Source organism: Procambarus clarkii, chromosome 89 (genome assembly GCF_040958095.1).
Source record: "Procambarus clarkii isolate CNS0578487 chromosome 89, FALCON_Pclarkii_2.0, whole genome shotgun sequence".
Lineage (NCBI taxonomy): Eukaryota > Metazoa > Arthropoda > Malacostraca > Decapoda > Cambaridae > Procambarus > Procambarus clarkii.
In genome coordinates this window covers 18531504-18551959 of record NC_091238.1, presented here as the reverse complement: position 1 = coordinate 18551959, position 20456 = coordinate 18531504, and the positions used below count along the sequence as shown (strand labels likewise).

The following is a 20456-nucleotide window of genomic DNA, read 5'->3' as shown; positions in this document are numbered from 1 at the left end:
ATTTCCTGTAGAACAGAACACAAGAGAGTAACAGTCAATCAAATTAAATCGAGTCCAAGCGCAGTTAAATGCTCTGTACCTCAAGGTACAGTCCTTGCACCGCTACTGTTCCTTATTCTCATATTATATATAGACAAAAATATAAGTCACAGCTTCGTGTCGTCCTTTGCAGATGACACAAAAATCAGCATGAAAATTATCTCTGCTGAAGACATGGAAAAATTACAAGCAGATAGTTTTCGATTGGGCAGCAGAAAATAACATGATGTTTAACGGTGATAAATTCCAGGTACTCAGGTACGGCAAAAATAAAGATCTGGAACATAATACAGGGTACAAAACACAATCGAATCTGCCCATAGTAGGAAAGCAGCAGGTCAAGGATTTGGGAATAATGATGTCCGACGACCTAACGTTTAGGGAGCATAACCAAGCAAATATTGCGACAGCCAGAAAAATGATAGGATGGATTACGAGAACTTTCAAATCCAGGGATCCCATCACAATGGTTGTACTGAAGTCACTTGTGTTGTCCCGTCTTGAGTACTGCTCAGTAGTCACTTCCCCCTTCAGAGCAGGAGAGATTGCTGAAATAGAGGGAATACAGAGAACATATACGGCACGCATAGACGAGATAAAGCACCTAAATTATTGGGATCGTCTCAAAGCTCTCCAAATGTACTCTCTAGAAAGGAGACGAGAGAGATACCAAATAATTTAAACGTGGAAAATACTGGAGGGCCAGGTACCAAATCTACACAGTAAAATAACAACATACTGGAGTGAACGATATGGAAGAAAATGCAGGATAGAACCAGTGAAGAGCAGAGAACACTGTATAAACATCAGAGGTCCGCGGTTGTTCAATGTCCTTCCAGCGAGCATAAGAAATATTGCTGGAACAACCGTTGACATCTTCAAGAGAAAACTAGACTGTTTTCTAATAAAAAGTGCCGGACCAACCGGGCTGTGGTGGGTATGTGGGCCTGCGGGCCGCTCCAAGCAACAGCCTGGTGGACCAAACTCTCACAAGTCAAGCCTGGCCTCGGGCCGGGCTTGGGGAGTAGAAGAACTCCCAGAACCCCATCAACCAGGTGGCAAACAAGCAGGTACGTCAGATCATCAGACATCATCATTCCCAGAAGCTTACAAACATATTTTCCTTCTATGAGTAGAGCTGATTGTGCCTTTTTACCCTGTATTTCGTTTGTTTCTCATTTTTACCACCCTGAAAGTATACTGAAAATCCTGAAAAGCTTTCATCCTGAAAATTTACCTTTCGGAAAATAAGTACCTGGAATTTATCACTGTAAAACAATTTTTTCCGTTGGCCTAAGAGTGTATTGATATTTACTATGTCTTCTTCAGAGATAATATGCATGCTGATTTAGGGTGAGAGGGAGCCGCCGAGGGTGCAGGAGGTAGGGAGCGGGGCCGAGGGAGGTAGATAATTAAGGGTGTTGGAGGGGAGGTGGATGAGGAGACCCAGATGCTTGGGCAGGGAGGGAAGGAAGAGGGGGGATGAGGGAGAATAGAGAAGATCCACGCTCTCCTGCTTCATAGTAAGGCCGTGGTGTAGGTGGGTGGTGGAGTAGTGGATGGGGGGGGGGGAAGAGAGGCTGGCTGTGGATTGTTAAGCATTTCCTCGGTATCTTGGGAAAAGAGGAAGGGGGGGGGGGGGGTGTGACAGGCGTCAGGAGCAGGATAGCAGAACAAAGTGGTGGTCAGCACGTCACCAGGACTCACCAGGAAAATATACGATATCTGAGCTAGGACTTCCTGAGAGATTGACTGCTACTCTCTGCAGTTTTATACACACCAGAACTGCTAGCCTCAATATCGGCAGCTACTTGGGTGGAAGCTTAGTACAAAAGTACATGAAGGGCGAGTCAGTGGGAAGGGAACATGAAGGGCGAGTCAGTGGGAACGGAACATGAAGGGCGAGTCAGTGGGAAGGGAACATGAAGGGCGAGTCAGTGGGAAGGGAACATGAAGGGCGAGTCAGTGGGAAGGGAACATGAAGGGCGAGTCAATGGGAAGGGAACATGAAGGGCGAGTCAGTGGGAAGGGAACATGAAGGGCGAGTCAGTGGGAAGGGAACATGAAGGGCGAGTCAGTGGGAAGGGAACATGAAGGGCGAGTCAGTGGGAAGGGAACATGAAGGGCGAGTTAGTGGGAAGGGAAGATGAAGGGCGAGTCAGTGGGAAGGGAAGATGAAGGGCGAGTCAGTGGGAAGGGAAGATGAAGGGCGAGTCAGTGGGAAGGGAAGATGAAGGGCGAGTCAGTGGGAAGGGAAGATGAAGGGCGAGTCAGTGGGAAGGGAAGATGAAGGGCGAGTCAGTGGGAAGGGAACATGAAGGGCGAGTCAGTGGGAAGGGAACATGAAGGGCGAGTCAGTGGGAAGGGAAGATGAAGGGCGAGTCAGTGGGAAGGGAACATGAAGGGCGAGTCAGTGGGAAGGGAACATGAAGGGCGAGTCAGTGGGAAGGGAACATGAAGGGCGAGTCAGTGGGAAGGGAACATGAAGGGCGAGTCAGTGGGAAGGGAAGATGAAGGGCGAGTCAGTGGGAAGGGAACAAAAAGAATGATGTAACCAAGACGGAGGAAAATGAAGTGCTAGAGGGAAGGTTTATGCAACAGGAAACATTGAGAAGTGCAAGAGTCACGGAGCCACTTCCTGGGGGGTGGGAGAGATGGGCGTGGGTGGTGCCAAGGTCACTCCTAAGGTGGGCGGCGGGGGATCCTGGGGGTCACGGTTAGGGTGGGCGGTGACGTGGGGGGTTGTGGGTAGTAGGGACAAAGGTGCGGGAATACTGAATAGGGTAGAAAGGGTTTCTCCTTGGAAGGGTAAGGGTAGGGAGGATTGTGGGAGTGGGCTGAGGGATAGGAGTGGGAGGGATGAAGAAGGAGCCAGGCGGCGCGTGACTGCCTACCCTGGCATGTTGGTGGACCCCATGCTGGTGGACCCCACGCTGGTGGACCACACGCTGGTTAGTACCTTGTGACAAGTGGGTCAGTATGTGTGTGTGACGACCCCATGACCTCCTGACCCTCTGTCGGGAGGCACCAGCCGTTCCCTGAAGCACCACCCGAGGTCCAACTCCTGGAATGTTATACATTTATAAAGAAATGTGAGGTTTCTTCGCATCCGCATACGCAAGATTAAGCATACATGCGATAAAGATTTGCCAGTCCCTGTGGTGTAGTGGAAAGAACTCGTCTGGCGTTTCGCGAGCGTTTTGTCCTGGGTTCGTATCCTGGCCGGGGAGGATTTACTAGGCAACAATCCTTAACTGTAGCCTCTGTTTACCCGACAGTAAAATGGGTACCTGGTTGTTAAGCGATTTAGCGGGTCGTATTCCAGGAAACATAGGATTAAGGACCTGCCCGGAACGCTACACATGCTGGTGGCTGTATAAGAAACAAGAACTCTTGTATATATAAATATATAAATAAATAATAAAGCTCCTAAATTATTGGGATCGTCTCAAAGCTCTCAAAATAACATACGACATGTTATTTTGTGTGAACGTGAGTGACATGGAAGGAAATGCAGAATAGAGTCAGTGAGAAGAAGAGGCATCGTATCTTCTTGAGGTTATCTTAAGATGATTTCGGGGTTTAGCGTCCCCGCGGCCCTGTCCTCGACCAGGCCTCCTTTTTTGTTACACACCCCCAGGAAGCAGCCCGTAGCAGCTGTCTTAACTCCCAGGTACCTATTTACTGCTAGGTAACAGGGGCATCTCGGTGAATGAAACATTTTGCCCATTTGTGTCCGCCTCCACCGGGGATCGAACCCGGAACCTCAGGACTACGAATCCGAAACGCTGTCCATCCAGCGGTCAGGCGCCCTTATCATAGGCACAATCAGAGAACACTGTATGAACATCAGAGACCGCGCCTGTTCAATATCCCCCCAGCAAGCATAACAAATATCGCCGGTGCAAAAATGGACGTGTTCTACAATAAAAAATAGACATGCTCCTCCAGAAAATGCCACATCATCGCTGCTATAGTGGATATTGTGGCCCCTGTGGGCCGCTCCAAGCAACAGCCTGTTGGACCAAGTTATCACAAGACCAGACCCCGAGCCGGTCTTGAGGAGGAGACCTGGGAATCCTCTCCAGTTGTAAACCAGGTATGAGGATTGTGTTGATGTCAGCCTGTTAATGAGGCTACCCTTGAAGATGAGAGGAAGTAGGGACACGTCAGTAATGACTTATGATGAAGGAGACCTTTTTACTTAGGGTGGATTGTGAGAACCTGTCACGCAGGCACTAATGTTCTTCCAGGTGGGGCTTTTTTATTAGTTTAAGACAGGTGGATACAGGAGTAGACAGCTTTCCTGATGTGGGTTCTGAGAGTACTTCAGTAGTCTCTGGCCCTGAACCTGGGGCCAGACTCATGAAAGCACTTACTAACGTGTACATCTTTCCTCAATCTTTGACGGCTTTGGTTACATTTATTAAACAGTTCACAGATGTTAAAACTTGCCAATCAACTGTTGTTATTGTTATTAAACAGCCTCCTGGTGCTTCGGAGCTCATTAACTGTTTAATAATTGTAAACAAGGCCGTCAAAGATTGAGAAAAGATGTACAGGTTTGTAAGTGTTTGCGTAACTGGTCCAGCAACCAGGAGGTCTGGTCGGGGACCGGGCCGCGGGGACGCTAAGCCCCGGAAACACCTCAAGGTAAGATACTGTACTTATGATATTCATTTTGTATATTTTGACCCCAAAGCTAAGTTAGTACCTTCAAGTTAAATTTATACCTTTAAGAGTATGTTAAGTGGGGTCAGTAGCTGAGGTTATTGGGTGTTGAGGTGTTGGGCGGGGGGGGGGGAGGTGGAGGGGTATTAGGGCGGGGGGGGGGGGGGGGGCTGGGAGAAGGGGTGTCAGGGAGGGTGTGGCACGGGGCTGGCATCATCGCTGGCATTAAACATGACGCACTGGCCAGCCTCCAGCAGTGGCCTGGCCGGTCACTGCTTGGAGGGGGGGGGGGGCACTGCAACCCCTTGAGGGGTAGTAGAACTCTCACAACCCAATCGAGGTATTCTCCTGGTATACCCCAGCTGGCGAGGCGCAGCTGCATCATACGTGTGTGTGGTTGGCGGGGTAATGCCTTGGCCGCCCGCCGGTTGTCAAGTTGAGAGGCGGGACCCAAGAGCCGAAGCTCAACCCCCGCAAACACAACTTGGTGAGTACAACTAGGTGAGTGCCCCCCCCCCCACACACACACATACACACGTCATTAACAACGTAAAGTATTTTAGTGAGCTCTTCAAACGTCCTAAGAATAGGTACTGGAACTATTTTGAACGTTTTTGCTTGAAAATTTGAATTGTTATGAACGTTTTTGGTTGAAAATTTGAATTGGTATGAACGTTTTTGCTTGAAAATTTGAATTGTTATGAACGTTTTTGGTTGAAAATTTGAATTGTAATGAACGTTTTTGCTTGAAAATTTGAATTGTTATGAACGTTTTTGCTTGAAAATTTGAATTGTTTTGAACGTTTTTGTGACACTACGCGGGGCGTCCTGCTCTGGACCCAACCTGTCCACTTTGACCCAACGTCTACATAACTCTGGCCAACACAGGTCAAGTTGACCCCGTGTTGGCCAGGGGCCAGATTCACGAAGCAGTTACGCAAGCACTTACGAATGTGTACATCTTTCCTCAATCTTTGACGGCTTTGGTTACATTTATTAAACAGTTTGCAAGCATGAAAACTTGCCCATCAACTGTTGTTATTGTTATAAACAGCCTCCAAGTTCTTCGGAGCTCATTAACTGATTAATAATTGTAAACAAAGCCGCCAAAGACTGAGAAAAGATGTTTAGGTTCGTAAGTGCTTGCGTAATTGCTTCGTGAATCTACCCCCAGGGTTATATAGAGGCTGTGCCACCATGTGGTTGTTGTTGTTGTTTAAGATTCGCTACTTGGAACAAAAAGTTTCAAGCAGCACGGACTATGGTGAGCCCGTAGCACCACCATGTGCTGTCTTACATGCTCTCAATCCGGGTATGTGGACGTTATTGTGACTTAACGTGATTTGTGATCTTACTGCCTCTCTCTTGTGTTTATATCTGTGGTATGTCAAGTTTGGCGGCTCGGGTATATCAAGTATACTGATTAGAACAGATGTTAAGTTGATCTGATAATTCTCTCCTTCACTGCTAGTTGGACTCCACGACCTGAAAGGCCAGCACAAAAAAAAACAGTTTACAAGTCCTGCATTGTGTGACTAATTTGAATGGCCAGTGTATTTTAAGCCATCACGACTGCTGTCATTACCGACACGGGCGGGTTACTGAATATTGTCATACCAACAACATCTCCGAGGCGCTCTCGATGTACATTTCCAATCACATGTTAAATTATTAATGTGTGCTTTGGATATTTTTTTCAAGCGCCCCCCCTCTCTCTCTCTCTCTCTCTCACACACACACGTCGAGGGTATAATGGTGTATTTAGAGTGGGCGCGCCATGGGATTTAGGGCTCTGAGGAGAGGAGTCGTAGAGGTGGTGGGTTAAAGATCAGCCGGGGTGGCTTCGGCCCTTTGGGAAGTGGATGGTGCTTGCAGCTGACTTTTAGTTCAGTTTAATACAATTGTCGTTTTTGCTTCTAATATCGATTTTTGTTATTCATGTTCCCTTTATTGTGTATCTTGAACATTGGATCAACTTGTTTATTATTAAAAGCTGTTATTTTGATTAATTTGTTACATAAAAGATGCCGAAGACTTTCGGAAAGTATTGCAATTATCGTACCCCACAAGTGAGCAGTTACCAGACAGGTGAATTTAGGTGATGTTTTAGTTAGCTGTCAGTGTGTCTTAAGATGTGGCCGGGGCGAGTCACTCCGCTCCTCATACACGCTACACGCACTTAAAACACCACTAAACGTAAACAAACACCCCTGAACTATAACCGTTGCCGGCAGAAACTGGGGTGCATGTTGATGCTCTCTCAACAGGTGCAAGGACTGTGAGCAACATTGTTTTTGATTGTGATAAGGGCACGGATGTTGCAATAGTGATGGCATAAGTGTTTCTTAAAAGAAAGTTTAAGATCACTTGATATATTGCTTCCCATAGCTAGACGAGTTCTGGGCTTTGTAAACGCTTAAGAATTCGGGTGACATTTTCAGGGTATTTCTCCTTGGAAAAAAGTTTAGGGTTTGTGTGGAATGTTTAACTAATTTATTAGAAATAAGTTTGAGAACGCTAAAGCCAGCCTAGGCCTACTAGGTGACTACTAGGCTGACCGGGGAGACGAGGCTGGAGGTTCTAAGGTGAGTACATGATTGGAAGAGGTGACCAGGTGGTTCTCACCACCTGTCTGGCAGGGACCAGGTGGACCTCGCCATCTGTCTGGTAGTGACCAGGTGGTCGTCACCACCTGGATATGAGGGACTAGGTGGTCTTCACCACCTGGATCTGGCAGGGATAAGTGGCCCTAATGACCAAGGAAGCAAGAGAGGTTCACCTACGACAGGTGTTGTCTTAATATAAGACGTAATAACACAAACATGTAATAGAAAGGTAACAGGTGTTGAGAGAAAACACTAAAGGTAATCATTGATCCGTTGACCGCGGGTCGGGCAGTCTTATCATATCCTATTAATATAATATATTTTGCCCCGAAGAGCTGGTTTATTGGGCAGCGTCATGCGATAAACTTGAGTGTGTCTTGGCAAAGGACTGAGAGCGGTGATGCGAAATGGAAGCCATGGCAAGTGAGGTCAGGTCAGGTCAGGTCAGAGGTGTGATGATGGGGTTTTATGGGGGTGGTATGGGGCGGGCTGAAGAGGTCTGGGCTTGAGGTCTCTTTGGGGAATATCCAAATACTCTTGTTAAGGGATAATCCTTTGAACAGTAAGTACCTGCTTGATGGGTTTCTGGGAGTTCTACTCGCCAAGCCTGAGACCAGGCTTGACTTGTGAGACTTATCGAAAGAAGGCCAAGTCAGGGAGGCTATGTAGCACATTCTTTGATCAGACTTCCAAATGGTCTCCGGAACTGCGTAAAATTTGCGCTGTATAGAGTTTAGTCCAGTTAATTTATTATCTATAGCATACTCATCGCGTGAGAAGTCGTGGGAAAGGTTACAACAATAATAGGCATAGGAACTGAACCCTTGAATTAATTTAAGCAAGTATGTGACAGTCTTGAACGCTAGTTAGTTACATAAGTTAATGCCAACAATTTGTTGGGGGGTTTAAAGAACTGAACCACAACAGCCGCTGCTGTAGGCTAAGCAACACACATTTGTGATGAGCAGGTTACAAATCATTTTGATCTACTTATCATGCACTATATAGAGGGGGCTAGGTAGTTTATGAGAGCGTAGTATCGTGCGTGGGTCTGGGCCTGTGTGACCTTGACCACTGGCTCTGTGTTATATCAAGGGAGCTTAGCCTAGTGTTCCTCCTTCCTCCGCCTCCCTCGCCGCTGTGGCTGCGCTCCAATGGAATGTGAAGCTTTTCCTGCTTTTTATTGCACTGGGTTAGGATTTTAGGTTTAAGATTGAAGGCGAATTCTTATGTTGGTAATTAATGCTTTGTCGGTACAACGTTTAGCGACATAAACAAACGCCAATAAACATAAATTAACATATATATAATAATCAGAAAAATAGGCTTTATATATACATATATATATATATTGGTGTATACTGGCAGCAGGTTTTCTTTCAAACATGTTTCATTGAATATGACCGCATATTCTGTATTTATTATTTTCTGGTTTAGGGCTTCTATCCCTCTAACTATTTTCTTAGCATCAGGGCTTAATTGAAATAGGAGTTCTCCAAAACTCATTTTCGTACTTTTAAGGTGAAGAAAAGAAGTGATTTACTATAGAGTGTATTACACTTATTTGTATAATTTGCACGACGTCGTGCAAATTATACAAATAAGTGTAATACACTCTATAGTAAATCACTTCTTTTCTTCACCTTAAAAGTACGAAAATGAGTTTTGGAGAACTCCTATTTCAATTAAGCCCTGATGCTAAGAAAATAGTTAGAGGGATAGAAGCCCTAAACCAGAAAATAATAAATACAGAATATGCGGTCATATTCAATGAAACATATATATATATATATATATATATATATATATATATATATATATATATATATATATATATATATATATATATATATGTCGTACCTAGTAGCCAGAACTCACTTCTCAGCCTACTATGCAAGGCCCGATTTGCCTAATAAGCCAAGTTTTCCTGAATCAATATATTTTCTCTAATTTTGTTCTTATGAAATGATAAAGCTACCCATTTCAATATGAATGAGGTCAATTTTTTTTTATTGGAGTTAAAATTAACGTAGATATATGACCGAACCTAACCAACCCTACCTAACCTAACCTAACCTATCTTTATAGGTTAGGTTTGGTTAGGTAGCCGAAAAAGCTGGGTTAGGTTTGGTTAGGTAGGTTAGGTAGTCGAAAAAACATTAATTCATGAAAACTTGGCTTATTAGGCAAATCGGGCCTTGCATAGTAGGCTGAGAAGTGCGTTCTGGCTACTAGGTACGACATATATATATATATATACACATATACACACACGCGCGCACGAGTGCCACACGAGGCTCGCCAGGATGCCACATATCGTCGTCTTCGAGGTCCCCTACAAACGCAACCAGAGGTGGTACCCGTCCACCTTATAGCCTAATGATTTCAAGAATTGGATCACAACAATCGCTTATCTCAGGAATTTAAACTTGGGGTGAGATAATTAAATTACACAGTTGTAATATACTTACCATGAAGCACACACGTGTAACAATGTCTGAATCTACAGCTTCGATTGCTTATGAACTTAATTTTTTTAAGATAGTGAATCCTTGTTGCAAATGTTAAATTATGATTTACATGGCTTATATGATAGTTACTGCAGATAATTTTATAATCTGTAAAATATGCAAGAAATGTGAAGTTGTGTAATCTGAAATCCCGTGTGAGGGTTGAGGTACTGGTAATCTAGATAGGCTAGATTATTTGGCATTAAGTTAGGCTTGAAGGCTGCTTACCCCACACTCACAGGTTAAAGTGTGTGTATGGTATTTAGCCCTCTTGTTGTCATTGTAGTTTCTATACAGCGGAGACATTACACTAAAGTACTCTAAATTTATATTTTATATTTTCGAGAGATTAATTGTATTATTGAGCCTCATGGTTTTGTCATTTTGTAGAGGCGTTATTGGTTATGACAGAAAGGGTTAGATGTGCAAATGTGCAGAATAGCCCCGTTGAAAAGTTGAGATGCAATGCGTATGGTAAGACATAATTCTATAAACATTAGGGGCCCCCAAGACTTTTAAAATACTTTTCCTTTCAACACAAGAGACATAACAAGCCGGCCTCTATTGGTATTCAAAAAGGGAACTTGGCAAACTCCTCCATAGGGTACTTGATCTACTTATCCGTCAAACTGCGAGCAGCTGCAGCTGTCAGCCTGCTTGACCAAATGGTCAACCAGGCTTGGACAGACACCAGGTCGCGGGGACATTGATCCTTGGAACATAACCTCTCTTCTCTACCAGGATTCTACACTCACCTCTTTATTACTATCCTTTACCCACCTCTTCTCTACTCACCTTTATCACGAAGCTACACTCACCTGGTATGTTACCTATCGTTATCAGCCGCCGTCCCCAACACGTTATCAATAACTATCTCTCTGTCACTCGCCTACACTCCGCGCACTAAACTTGTAAATAACAAAGATTACCTTGATAACCGGACCATCCAGCTCTGGCGACGTGTTTACCACCACGCAAGTTGCTGACCAGTTGCATTGATGAAGATGAAGCCAGCCAAGAGGTGGTACGGGCATGAATAGCCCGTTATGTTGGACTGATGGTCAGCCCTTAATATTGTCTTAGAGCTGAGTGCCAGACGAGCCTGCCACCAAGTGGGAGAACAAGAAAATATTGTTGGAAACATTGAGGACATAGCTATTGAAGACTTTATAGGTTTACACCATACAGTCTACCTGTTATATAGGTGGATCGATAAAGCCGTATAGGCTACAGGCTGCAGGCCAGCGTAGGCTACAGACTCCAACAACCAGAAACAAGTGTTGCCAGGAGACTAGGCTCTATGCTCTACCTTCCACACAAGAACCTCTGAAATACTCCCTCAGGGAACAGGTGGTCATTCCCATAGCTTTGCCAGGAGTAATAGAGCAATTACTCAACCGCTTCAAATACCTGTACATTTCCTCCATCATGGCGGCTTTATATATTTGTCAACAGTTTACGAGCTTGGAAACTGCATAACCCAACCCTTTTATACCTCTTAGGTAAGCAGTGTTATAGACCTAATGTCTTCCGAGTCACTTATGATGGTAATATCATGATGTTCGTCTTTTCGGATGCGAAGATGACCACGACTTCAATATATCAGGTGGAAGGTCGGTGACTGCGAGTCAGATGACGGAGGATGAGACCAATCTGGGTGGGGAAGGCTCGCCCACACAAGAAGCAGGTGTGGGGGTGGGTGCTACTGCAGAGGACGGGCTGGCTACTGCAGAGGTGGAAGGTTACTCTAGCTTTGCGCGCGGTGCGTTTCCTCTGGGCCTCTGCAGTCCCTCTACTTTTTGCCGCACGGGACCCTGTCGTGACGGAGGTTGAACCAATGAACCACATTATATAGTAAGGTATTACGAAGAGAACTGACTTTGACTAGACCTATACAATGTATTCGCATAGGTCTAATGGCTCACTTTAGGCCTCGAAGGTTGTCTATAATTATTATATTGATGTTTTTACTGTCTCCATTAACTTGGTTTCATCTTCGACAGGTTGCACCATCTGCCTGGGAAGAAGTAACTGTTTCCGGTTCAACCACCCAGCTGAGGCGGAGCACATGAGAGCCATCCTACCTAACACCAGGATCAGCATGGTGCCTGTTAACTTTTATCCCGGTAAGTCACTTCATCACCACTAACACGCCAATGTTCCCATCGTCATGCATTGGCTTGGCCTTAGTCCTTAATAACCCTCCTGGGGCTTATCAGCATCGGGAGGGTTATTAAGGTCACCACAATAACTTATTGACCAACCAGCACGTATACTTTAATCCTGAACATTATCCAGGCCTAAAGTAAACTCAGTGTATATACCAGCATGGGTTCAGGGATGGTAAGTCGTGCCTCACAGGCTTAATAGAATGCCATGACCAGGCGACAAAAGTTAGGCAAGAAAGAGAAGAGAGGGTAGACTGCATTTGAAAGAAATGTCAGAAAGCCTATGACACAGTACCCCATAAACGGCTACTGAAGTTTGCTTTTTATACGTGAAGTTTGTTTTAAAGACTAAATTCACCATAACTATTGGGACCGTCTCAAAGGTCTCAAAATGTAGTCAAGAAAGGAATCTTTCTTCAAAAAGGAAAGGAAAGGAGTGACCCCCGGAAGCGATGATTCCGGGGGTTAATGTCTCTGCGGCCCGGTCTCTGACCAGGCCTTCCAGGTATCACATAATGTATACCTGGATGATATTGGAAGGCCAAGTCTCAAATTTCTAGAGTAAAATAACATAATGGAGCGAAATATATGGTCCGAAATGCAGAATAGATCCGGTGAAAGAGTAGAGGTGTCATAGGTAGATTGGAACACATTAGAGGTCCACGGCTGTTTAGTAACCTCCCACGACCCCATCTCTATTTATGCTGCCCGTTCTCCCGAGCGTTCACAAAACGGTGGTATTAATGACCTGAACCTAACCTACCCGATAACCCACTAACAGAAAACGGGACCATATAAATTTTGCGAGCCGCTCCCACTTTTAATACACGAGTTTTTGGCCTTAGGAAAATTATATGTTCCAAATGCGATGTTCTATTCAGGAAAACGGGTTGGCTTATCAAGAGGATTAATATAACAAGATTATATTAATATATTTATTATATTCCTTATAACAAGGTTATATTAATGGCATTGCTAATAAGGCCTCTAGTCTACAATCCTCGACTTAGTTGATGTGGGGCAATGGCCACTCCTCTATCGAGTTATTAAAGCAACCTCAATAGCTTAGTATCTATACATAAACTATAATTTTTTTATTATCATAGTTCTGTACCAAGTAAATTATCAGTGTATACATACAGAGAATCAGGATACCCTTCTCGTAGACTATATGTTTCCTATCTGTGCCGGACTTAATAAGTTGTATAAATCAATATATATAAATGTGTAATGACTGATGACTAGCGAGCAACGGGGCTCCGCATTGCGACAGCAGGGGGAAGATATGTAACTGTGTCTCAGGCTAAGACACATCAATGCTCTCACTCTTCCCATTGGGCGGGCTCGTGTTCTCTTCAATGTACATAGCTGAATAAATATAGAATCTTTCATCAGTGAAGGCTCGCATGTCACATGTTTTTAAGAGACGGCCAGTGATGACAGGGTGATACTATTATAATTATTATTTTTGTACAGAAATTGAAAATTATTATTATTTGATGTGATGCACACTTTTAGTAATCAATGAATGGGGAAATACATTTGAAGAAATTATGGATAATCTGCTTTGATTTCGTTGTTTGCGTAAAAATAAGTGAACAATTCTTACTGAGGAATTCAGTCTTAAACATTAGGCGTTATAAATTTTATTTCCTATAAATTCCTGACTCAGAATGCATTGTTTATGAATATGAAAACATTAAAAAAGGATATTTATGTATGTAGTAAAAAATTAAATTTGTGCTTGCGATTTATTATAATAGTAATTCATTATATATCGTTTCACTCCCCCACGTCTGGCTCCGGTTGACGGATACGGTTGGGCAAGACCGAGGAATTTTTCACGAAGTGGTAATCAAGAGAATAGGCTTGGGAATGTGTGTGTGTGGCCGAATGGAACATAGGCTTCAATATAACAAAATATTGTTATCTTGAGATAATCTCTAGAGGTTATCTAAATATTTTTCTTAGAAGTTAATTCTAGCATCAAAATATAGTTTTTTTTTTAATTTGTGTTGATCATTGTACTTGGAATATTAACCCGCTGCTTATGGACGCGCGGGAAAATAGTCTACACATTCCAGCATCGTTGTATAAATAACAATTGCAGTAAAGTGTGACCATGGAGTGATAGCACATAAAATGAGGTCAATTGTAATAACAGGTCAAGTAGGGCGATGAGTATTCAATTTCCTCTCAAGCAGAAGGCAAAAGGGTTTCAGTCCAATCAAGTCCAAGCTCAGTAAAAAAGCTCTGTACCGCAGGGCACAGTCCTGGCACCACTGCTTTTTCTTATTCTCATGTCAGATATAGACAAAAATACAAATCATAGCTTCGTGTCATCCTTTGTAGACGACACAAAAGTCAGCATGAAAATTACTTGGGTAGAAGACACGGAAAAACTACAGGCTAATATTAATGAAGTTTTCGATTTGACAACGGAAAATAATATGTTTAACAGTGAAAATTTTCAGGTACATAAGTATGAAAAAATGCAAATCTTAAACAAAATACTGAGCACAAGACCATCAGATCTACCCATAGAAGAAAAGCAGCAATAGAAAGGATCCAGGAATAACGATGTCTGACGACCAAACAAGCTGAAATGAGAGGGAATACAGAGAACATATACGGCACACATAGACACGATAAACCACCGAAGTTATTGGCACCCTCACAAAGCTCTCAAAATGTACTCCCTAGCTAGGAGACCAGAGAAATTGAAATTGAAATAAGTTTATTGAGGTAAAATACACACAAAGGGATGAGGTAGCTCAAGCTATTCTCACCCCGTTCAGTACGAGACCAGAGAGGTATTACAAAATATATGGTACACGGAAAATCAGGAGCGTTCGGGCCATGTTTCCTTTCACCCGATTCGTCTGTTCACCCTAAAGCAGTTAAATTTGTACATGGTAGTTTGAGGAAATTATTGTGGGTTGCATCTTGTGGATGGGGGGGAGGTAAGAAGGTTGCCTAGGAAGGGTTTCAGGTCAGGAGGAAACCCTTGCCTAGCAAGGGTTTCCACACCTTTCTGGGAACGACGCTGTTTCTGACCTCAGATGACCCCTCCCCCCAAGGGGATCGCCACCAGGTGGGAACCACAGGTAAGAGACCTCTCAGACCCACGGGGGCTTCCTGTTTCTGACAATGAGAAACCTGAAGATGAAACACAGTTGCCACCTCAACTCATTCTCTTGGGAATGAGTTAGCGACTAAATGGTCTTGGATGATAATTGTATACATGATGATGTCTTCATTTTCTCTATGTGGTCTCTTCTTTTATTCCCAGCTTCCTTGAGGTGATCCCGAGGATCAATGTCACCGCGACCCTGTTTCCATCGAAGCCTCTTGGTTGATGGTCAGGTCAAAGTTCATATTTGTTTCAATCTGGAAATAATTTTTATTGAAATTTGTTATTTGTATTACAATTTGTGAGTGTGTGTGTACGGAGACTTTAAGGGCAGAATTATTCACATCATTCTTTGACGGTTTGATCAGTCACACTGTAGGGGCATGCAGTTTGCAGTACCACAATGGTACCTCCACTCATCCCAGTGTTTTGGGATTCGCTGTGAAATTCATTCACAGCAGGAATGCCAACATATGTTTACCATGTATCAGAGTTTGGTATTGGACCTGAAGCCTATCACACTCTGGAGGATTATTAAGGCCACCACAACAGCCTAGTGACCCCTTCAGTAAGCATTTTTTAGTCTGTAATAATAGTCTATGTAAAGTAAACTCAGTGAACTAGACTAGCTCGGGGTTTACATAAAGCAAGTTTTCTTAATCTTGATTTAATGTTACCGAGAACTTATATAATTATTGTATTCCTTAAATATTAATATCACAAGACTTGTTATTTTTTGTAAGCAAAAGGTACTAATTACTTCAATAAGGTTAACTGTACCTAATTTAAGTGGTCTCATTAATACTTTCGACAGCTATTTTCTAAACAAATATTTGTTTTGGGGGGACGGAAAAGAGCATTAAATAGATCACATCCTTTTAGAAGGGATTCTGTGGGGGTTTGTAACCTTGAATTCCCTCCGTAAAATACCAGCTAAAAAACAGTAATTGTAGCAAGTAAACGGAGTAGTTATTGTTAATGGAGGTTTTGTTGCTGTTACTTGGGACACCAGTAGTTACTGTGAGGCTGGAGACACTGGTAGTTACTGTGAGGCTGGAGACACTGGTAGTTACTGTGAGGCTGGGCACACCGGTAGTTACTGCGAGGCTGGGCACACTGGTAGTTACTGTGAGGCTGGGCACACCGGTAGTTACTGCGAGGCTGGGCACACTGGTAGTTACTGTGAGGCTGGACACACTGGTAGTTACTGTGAGGCTGGACACACCGGTAGTTACTGCGAGGCTGGACACACTGGTAGTTACTGTGAGGCTGGACACACCGGTAGTTACTGTGAGGCTGGACACACCGGTAGTTACTGTGAGGCTGGACACACCGGTAGTTACTGCGAGGCTGGGCACACTGGTAGTTACTGTGAGGCTGGGGACACCGGTAGTTACTGTGAGGCTGGACACACCGGTAGTTACTGTGAGGCTGGACACACCGGTAGTTACTGTGAGGCTGGACACACCGGTAGTTACTGTGAGGCTGGACACACCGGTAGTTACTGTGAGGCTGGACACACTGGTAGTTACTGCGAGGCTGGACACACTGGTAGTTACTGCGAGGCTGGACACACTGGTAGTTACTGTGAGGCTGGACACACCGGTAGTTACTGTGAGGCTGGACACACCGGTAGTTACTGTGAGGCTGGACACACCGGTAGTTACTGTGAGGCTGGACACACCGGTAGTTACTGTGAGGCTGGACACACCGGTAGTTACTGTGAGGCTGGACACACCGGTAGTTACTGTGAGGCTGGACACACTGGTAGTTACTGCGAGGCTGGACACACTGGTAGTTACTGCGAGGCTGGACACACTGGTAGTTACTGTGAGGCTGGACACACTGGTAGTTACTGTGAGGCTGGACACACTGGTAGTTACTGCGAGGCTGGACACACCGGTAGTTACTGTGAGGCTGGGGACACCGGTAGTTACTGCGAGGCTGGGCACACTGGTAGTTACTGTGAGGCTGGACACACCGGTAGTTACTGCGAGGCTGGGCACACTGGTAGTTACTGTGAGGCTGGACACACTGGTAGTTACTGTGAGGCTGGACACACTGGTAGTTACTGTGAGGCTGGACACACTGGTAGTTACTGTGAGGCTGGACACACTGGTAGTTACTGTGAGGCTGGACACACCGGTAGTTACTGTGAGGCTGGACACACTGGTAGTTACTGTGAGGCTGGGGACACCGGTAGTTACTGCGAGGCTGGGGACACCGGTAGTTACTGTGAGGCTGGACACACCGGTAGTTACTGCGAGGCTGGAGACACTGGTAGTTACTGTGAGGCTGGGGACACCGGTAGTTACTGCGAGGCTGGACACACTGGTAGTTACTGCGAGGCTGGAGACACTGGTAGTTACTGTGAGGCTGGCCACACCGGTAGTTACTGTGAGGCTGGACACACCGGTAGTTACTGTGAGGCTGGACACACTGGTAGTTACTGTGAGGCTGGCCACACTGGTAGTTACTGTGAGGCTGGAGACACTGGTAGTTACTGTGAGGCTGGCCACACTGGTAGTTACTGTGAGGCTGGCCACACTGGTAGTTACTGTGAGGCTGGAGACACTGGTAGTTACTGTGAGGCTGGACACACTGGTAGTTACTGTGAGGCTGGACACACTGGTAGTTACTGTGAGGCTGGACACACTGGTAGTTACTGTGAGGCTGGACACACTGGTAGTTACTGTGAGGCTGGCCACACTGGTAGTTACTGTGAGGCTGGCCACACTGGTAGTTACTGTGAGGCTGGACACACCGGTAGTTACTGCGAGGCTGGAGACACTGGTAGTTACTGTGAGGCTGGGGACACCGGTAGTTACTGCGAGGCTGGACACACTGGTAGTTACTGCGAGGCTGGACACACTGGTAGTTACTGTGAGGCTGGACACACCGGTAGTTACTGCGAGGCTGGGGACACCGGTAGTTACTGTGAGGCTGGACACACTGGTAGTTACTGTGAGGCTGGACACACTGGTAGTTACTGTGAGGCTGGACACACTGGTAGTTACTGTGAGGCTGGACACACTGGTAGTTACTGTGAGGCTGGAGACACTGGTAGTTACTGTGAGGCTGGGGACACCGGTAGTTACTGTGAGGCTGGACACACTGGTAGTTACTGCGAGGCTGGAGACACTGGTAGTTACTGTGAGGCTGGGGACACCGGTAGTTACTGCGAGGCTGGACACACTGGTAGTTACTGTGAGGCTGGACACACTGGTAGTTACTGCGAGGCTGGACACACTGGTAGTTACTGTGAGGCTGGACACACCGGTAGTTACTGCGAGGCTGGACACACTGGTAGTTACTGTGAGGCTGGACACACTGGTAGTTACTGTGAGGCTGGACACACCGGTAGTTACTGCGAGGCTGGACACACTGGTAGTTACTGCGAGGCTGGACACACTGGTAGTTACTGTGAGGCTGGACACACTGGTAGTTACTGTGAGGCTGGACACACCGGTAGTTACTGTGAGGCTGGACACACCGGTAGTTACTGTGAGGCTGGACACACCGGTAGTTACTGCGAGGCTGGACACACCGGTAGTTACTGTGAGGCTGGACACACCGGTAGTTACTGTGAGGCTGGACACACCGGTAGTTACTGTGAGGCTGGACACACTGGTAGTTACTGTGAGGCTGGACACACCGGTAGTTACTGTGAGGCTGGACACACTGGTAGTTACTGTGAGGCTGGACACACCGGTAGTTACTGTGAGGCTGGACACACCGGTAGTTACTGTGAGGCTGGACACACCGGTAGTTACTGCGAGGCTGGACACACCGGTAGTTACTGCGAGGCTGGAGACACTGGTAGTTACTGTGAGGCTGGGGACACCGGTAGTTACTGTGAGGCTGGACACACCGGTAGTTACTGTGAGGCTGGACACACCGGTAGTTACTGCGAGGCTGGAGACACTGGTAGTTACTGTGAGGCTGGGGACACCGGTAGTTACTGTGAGGCTGGACACACCGGTAGTTACTGTGAGGCTGGACACACCGGTAGTTACTGCGAGGCTGGACACACTGGTAGTTACTGTGAGGCTGGACACACTGGTAGTTACTGCGAGGCTGGACACACTGGTAGTTACTGTGAGGCTGGACACACTGGTAGTTACTGCGAGGCTGGACACACCGGTAGTTACTGTGAGGCTGGACACACTGGTAGTTACTGTGAGGCTGGAGACACTGGTAGTTACTGTGAGGCTGGGGACACCGGTAGTTACTGCGAGGCTGGGCACACTGGTAGTTACTGCGAGGCTGGACACACCGGTAGTTACTGTGAGGCTGGACACACTGGTAGTTACTGTGAGGCTGGAGACACTGGTAGTTACTGTGAGGCTGGGGACACCGGTAGTTACTGCGAGGCTGGGCACACTGGTAGTTACTGTGAGGCTGGACACACCGGTAGTTACTGCGAGGCTGGGCACACTGGTAGTTACTGTGAGGCTGGACACACTGGTAGTTACTGTGAGGCTGGACACACTGGTAGTTACTGTGAGGCTGGACACACTGGTAGTTACTGTGAGGCTGGACACACTGGTAGTTACTGTGAGGCTGGACACACCGGTAGTTACTGTGAGGCTGGACACACTGGTAGTTACTGTGAGGCTGGGGACACCGGTAGTTACTGCGAGGCTGGGGACACCGGTAGTTACTGTGAGGCTGGACACACTGGTAGTTACTGTGAGGCTGGACACACTGGTAGTTACTGTGAGGCTGGGGACACCGGTAGTTACTGCGAGGCTGGGGACACCGGTAGTTACTGTGAGGCTGGACACACTGGTAGTTACTGCGAGGCTGGACACACTGGTAGTTACTGTGAGGCTGGACACACTGGTAGTTACTGTGAGGCTGGACACACTGGTAGTTACTGCGAGGCTGGAGACACTGGTAGTTACTGTGAGGCTGGGGACACCGGTAGTTACTGCGAGGCTGGACACACTGGTAGTTACTGTGAGGCTGGACACACCGGTAGTTACTGCGAGGCTGGACACACTGGTAGTTACTGTGAGGCTGGACACACCGGTAGTTACTGTGAGGCTGGACACACCGGTAGTTACTGCGAGGCTGGACACACTGGTAGTTACTGTGAGGCTGGACACACTGGTAGTTACTGCGAGGCTGGACACACTGGTAGTTACTGTGAGGCTGGACACACCGGTAGTTACTGCGAGGCTGGACACACCGGTAGTTACTGTGAGGCTGGACACACTGGTAGTTACTGCGAGGCTGGACACACTGGTAGTTACTGTGAGGCTGGACACACCGGTAGTTACTGTGAGGCTGGACACACTGGTAGTTACTGTGAGGCTGGACACAC

The 20456-nt window shown here is 46.0% G+C and overlaps 1 protein-coding gene across 1 annotated transcript in view; it reads left to right on the top strand.

Annotated features, from left to right (window-relative positions):
* LOC138359175 (pleckstrin homology-like domain family B member 1) overlaps nucleotides 1-20456 on the top strand; it is a 98516-nt gene that overhangs the window by 43987 nt on the left and 34073 nt on the right. Inside the window, exon 3 of the mRNA XM_069318115.1 lies at nucleotides 11830-11952. Within this exon, the coding sequence (XP_069174216.1) occupies nucleotides 11830-11952 (123 nt within the window). The remainder of the gene's footprint in view (nucleotides 1-11829; nucleotides 11953-20456) is intronic.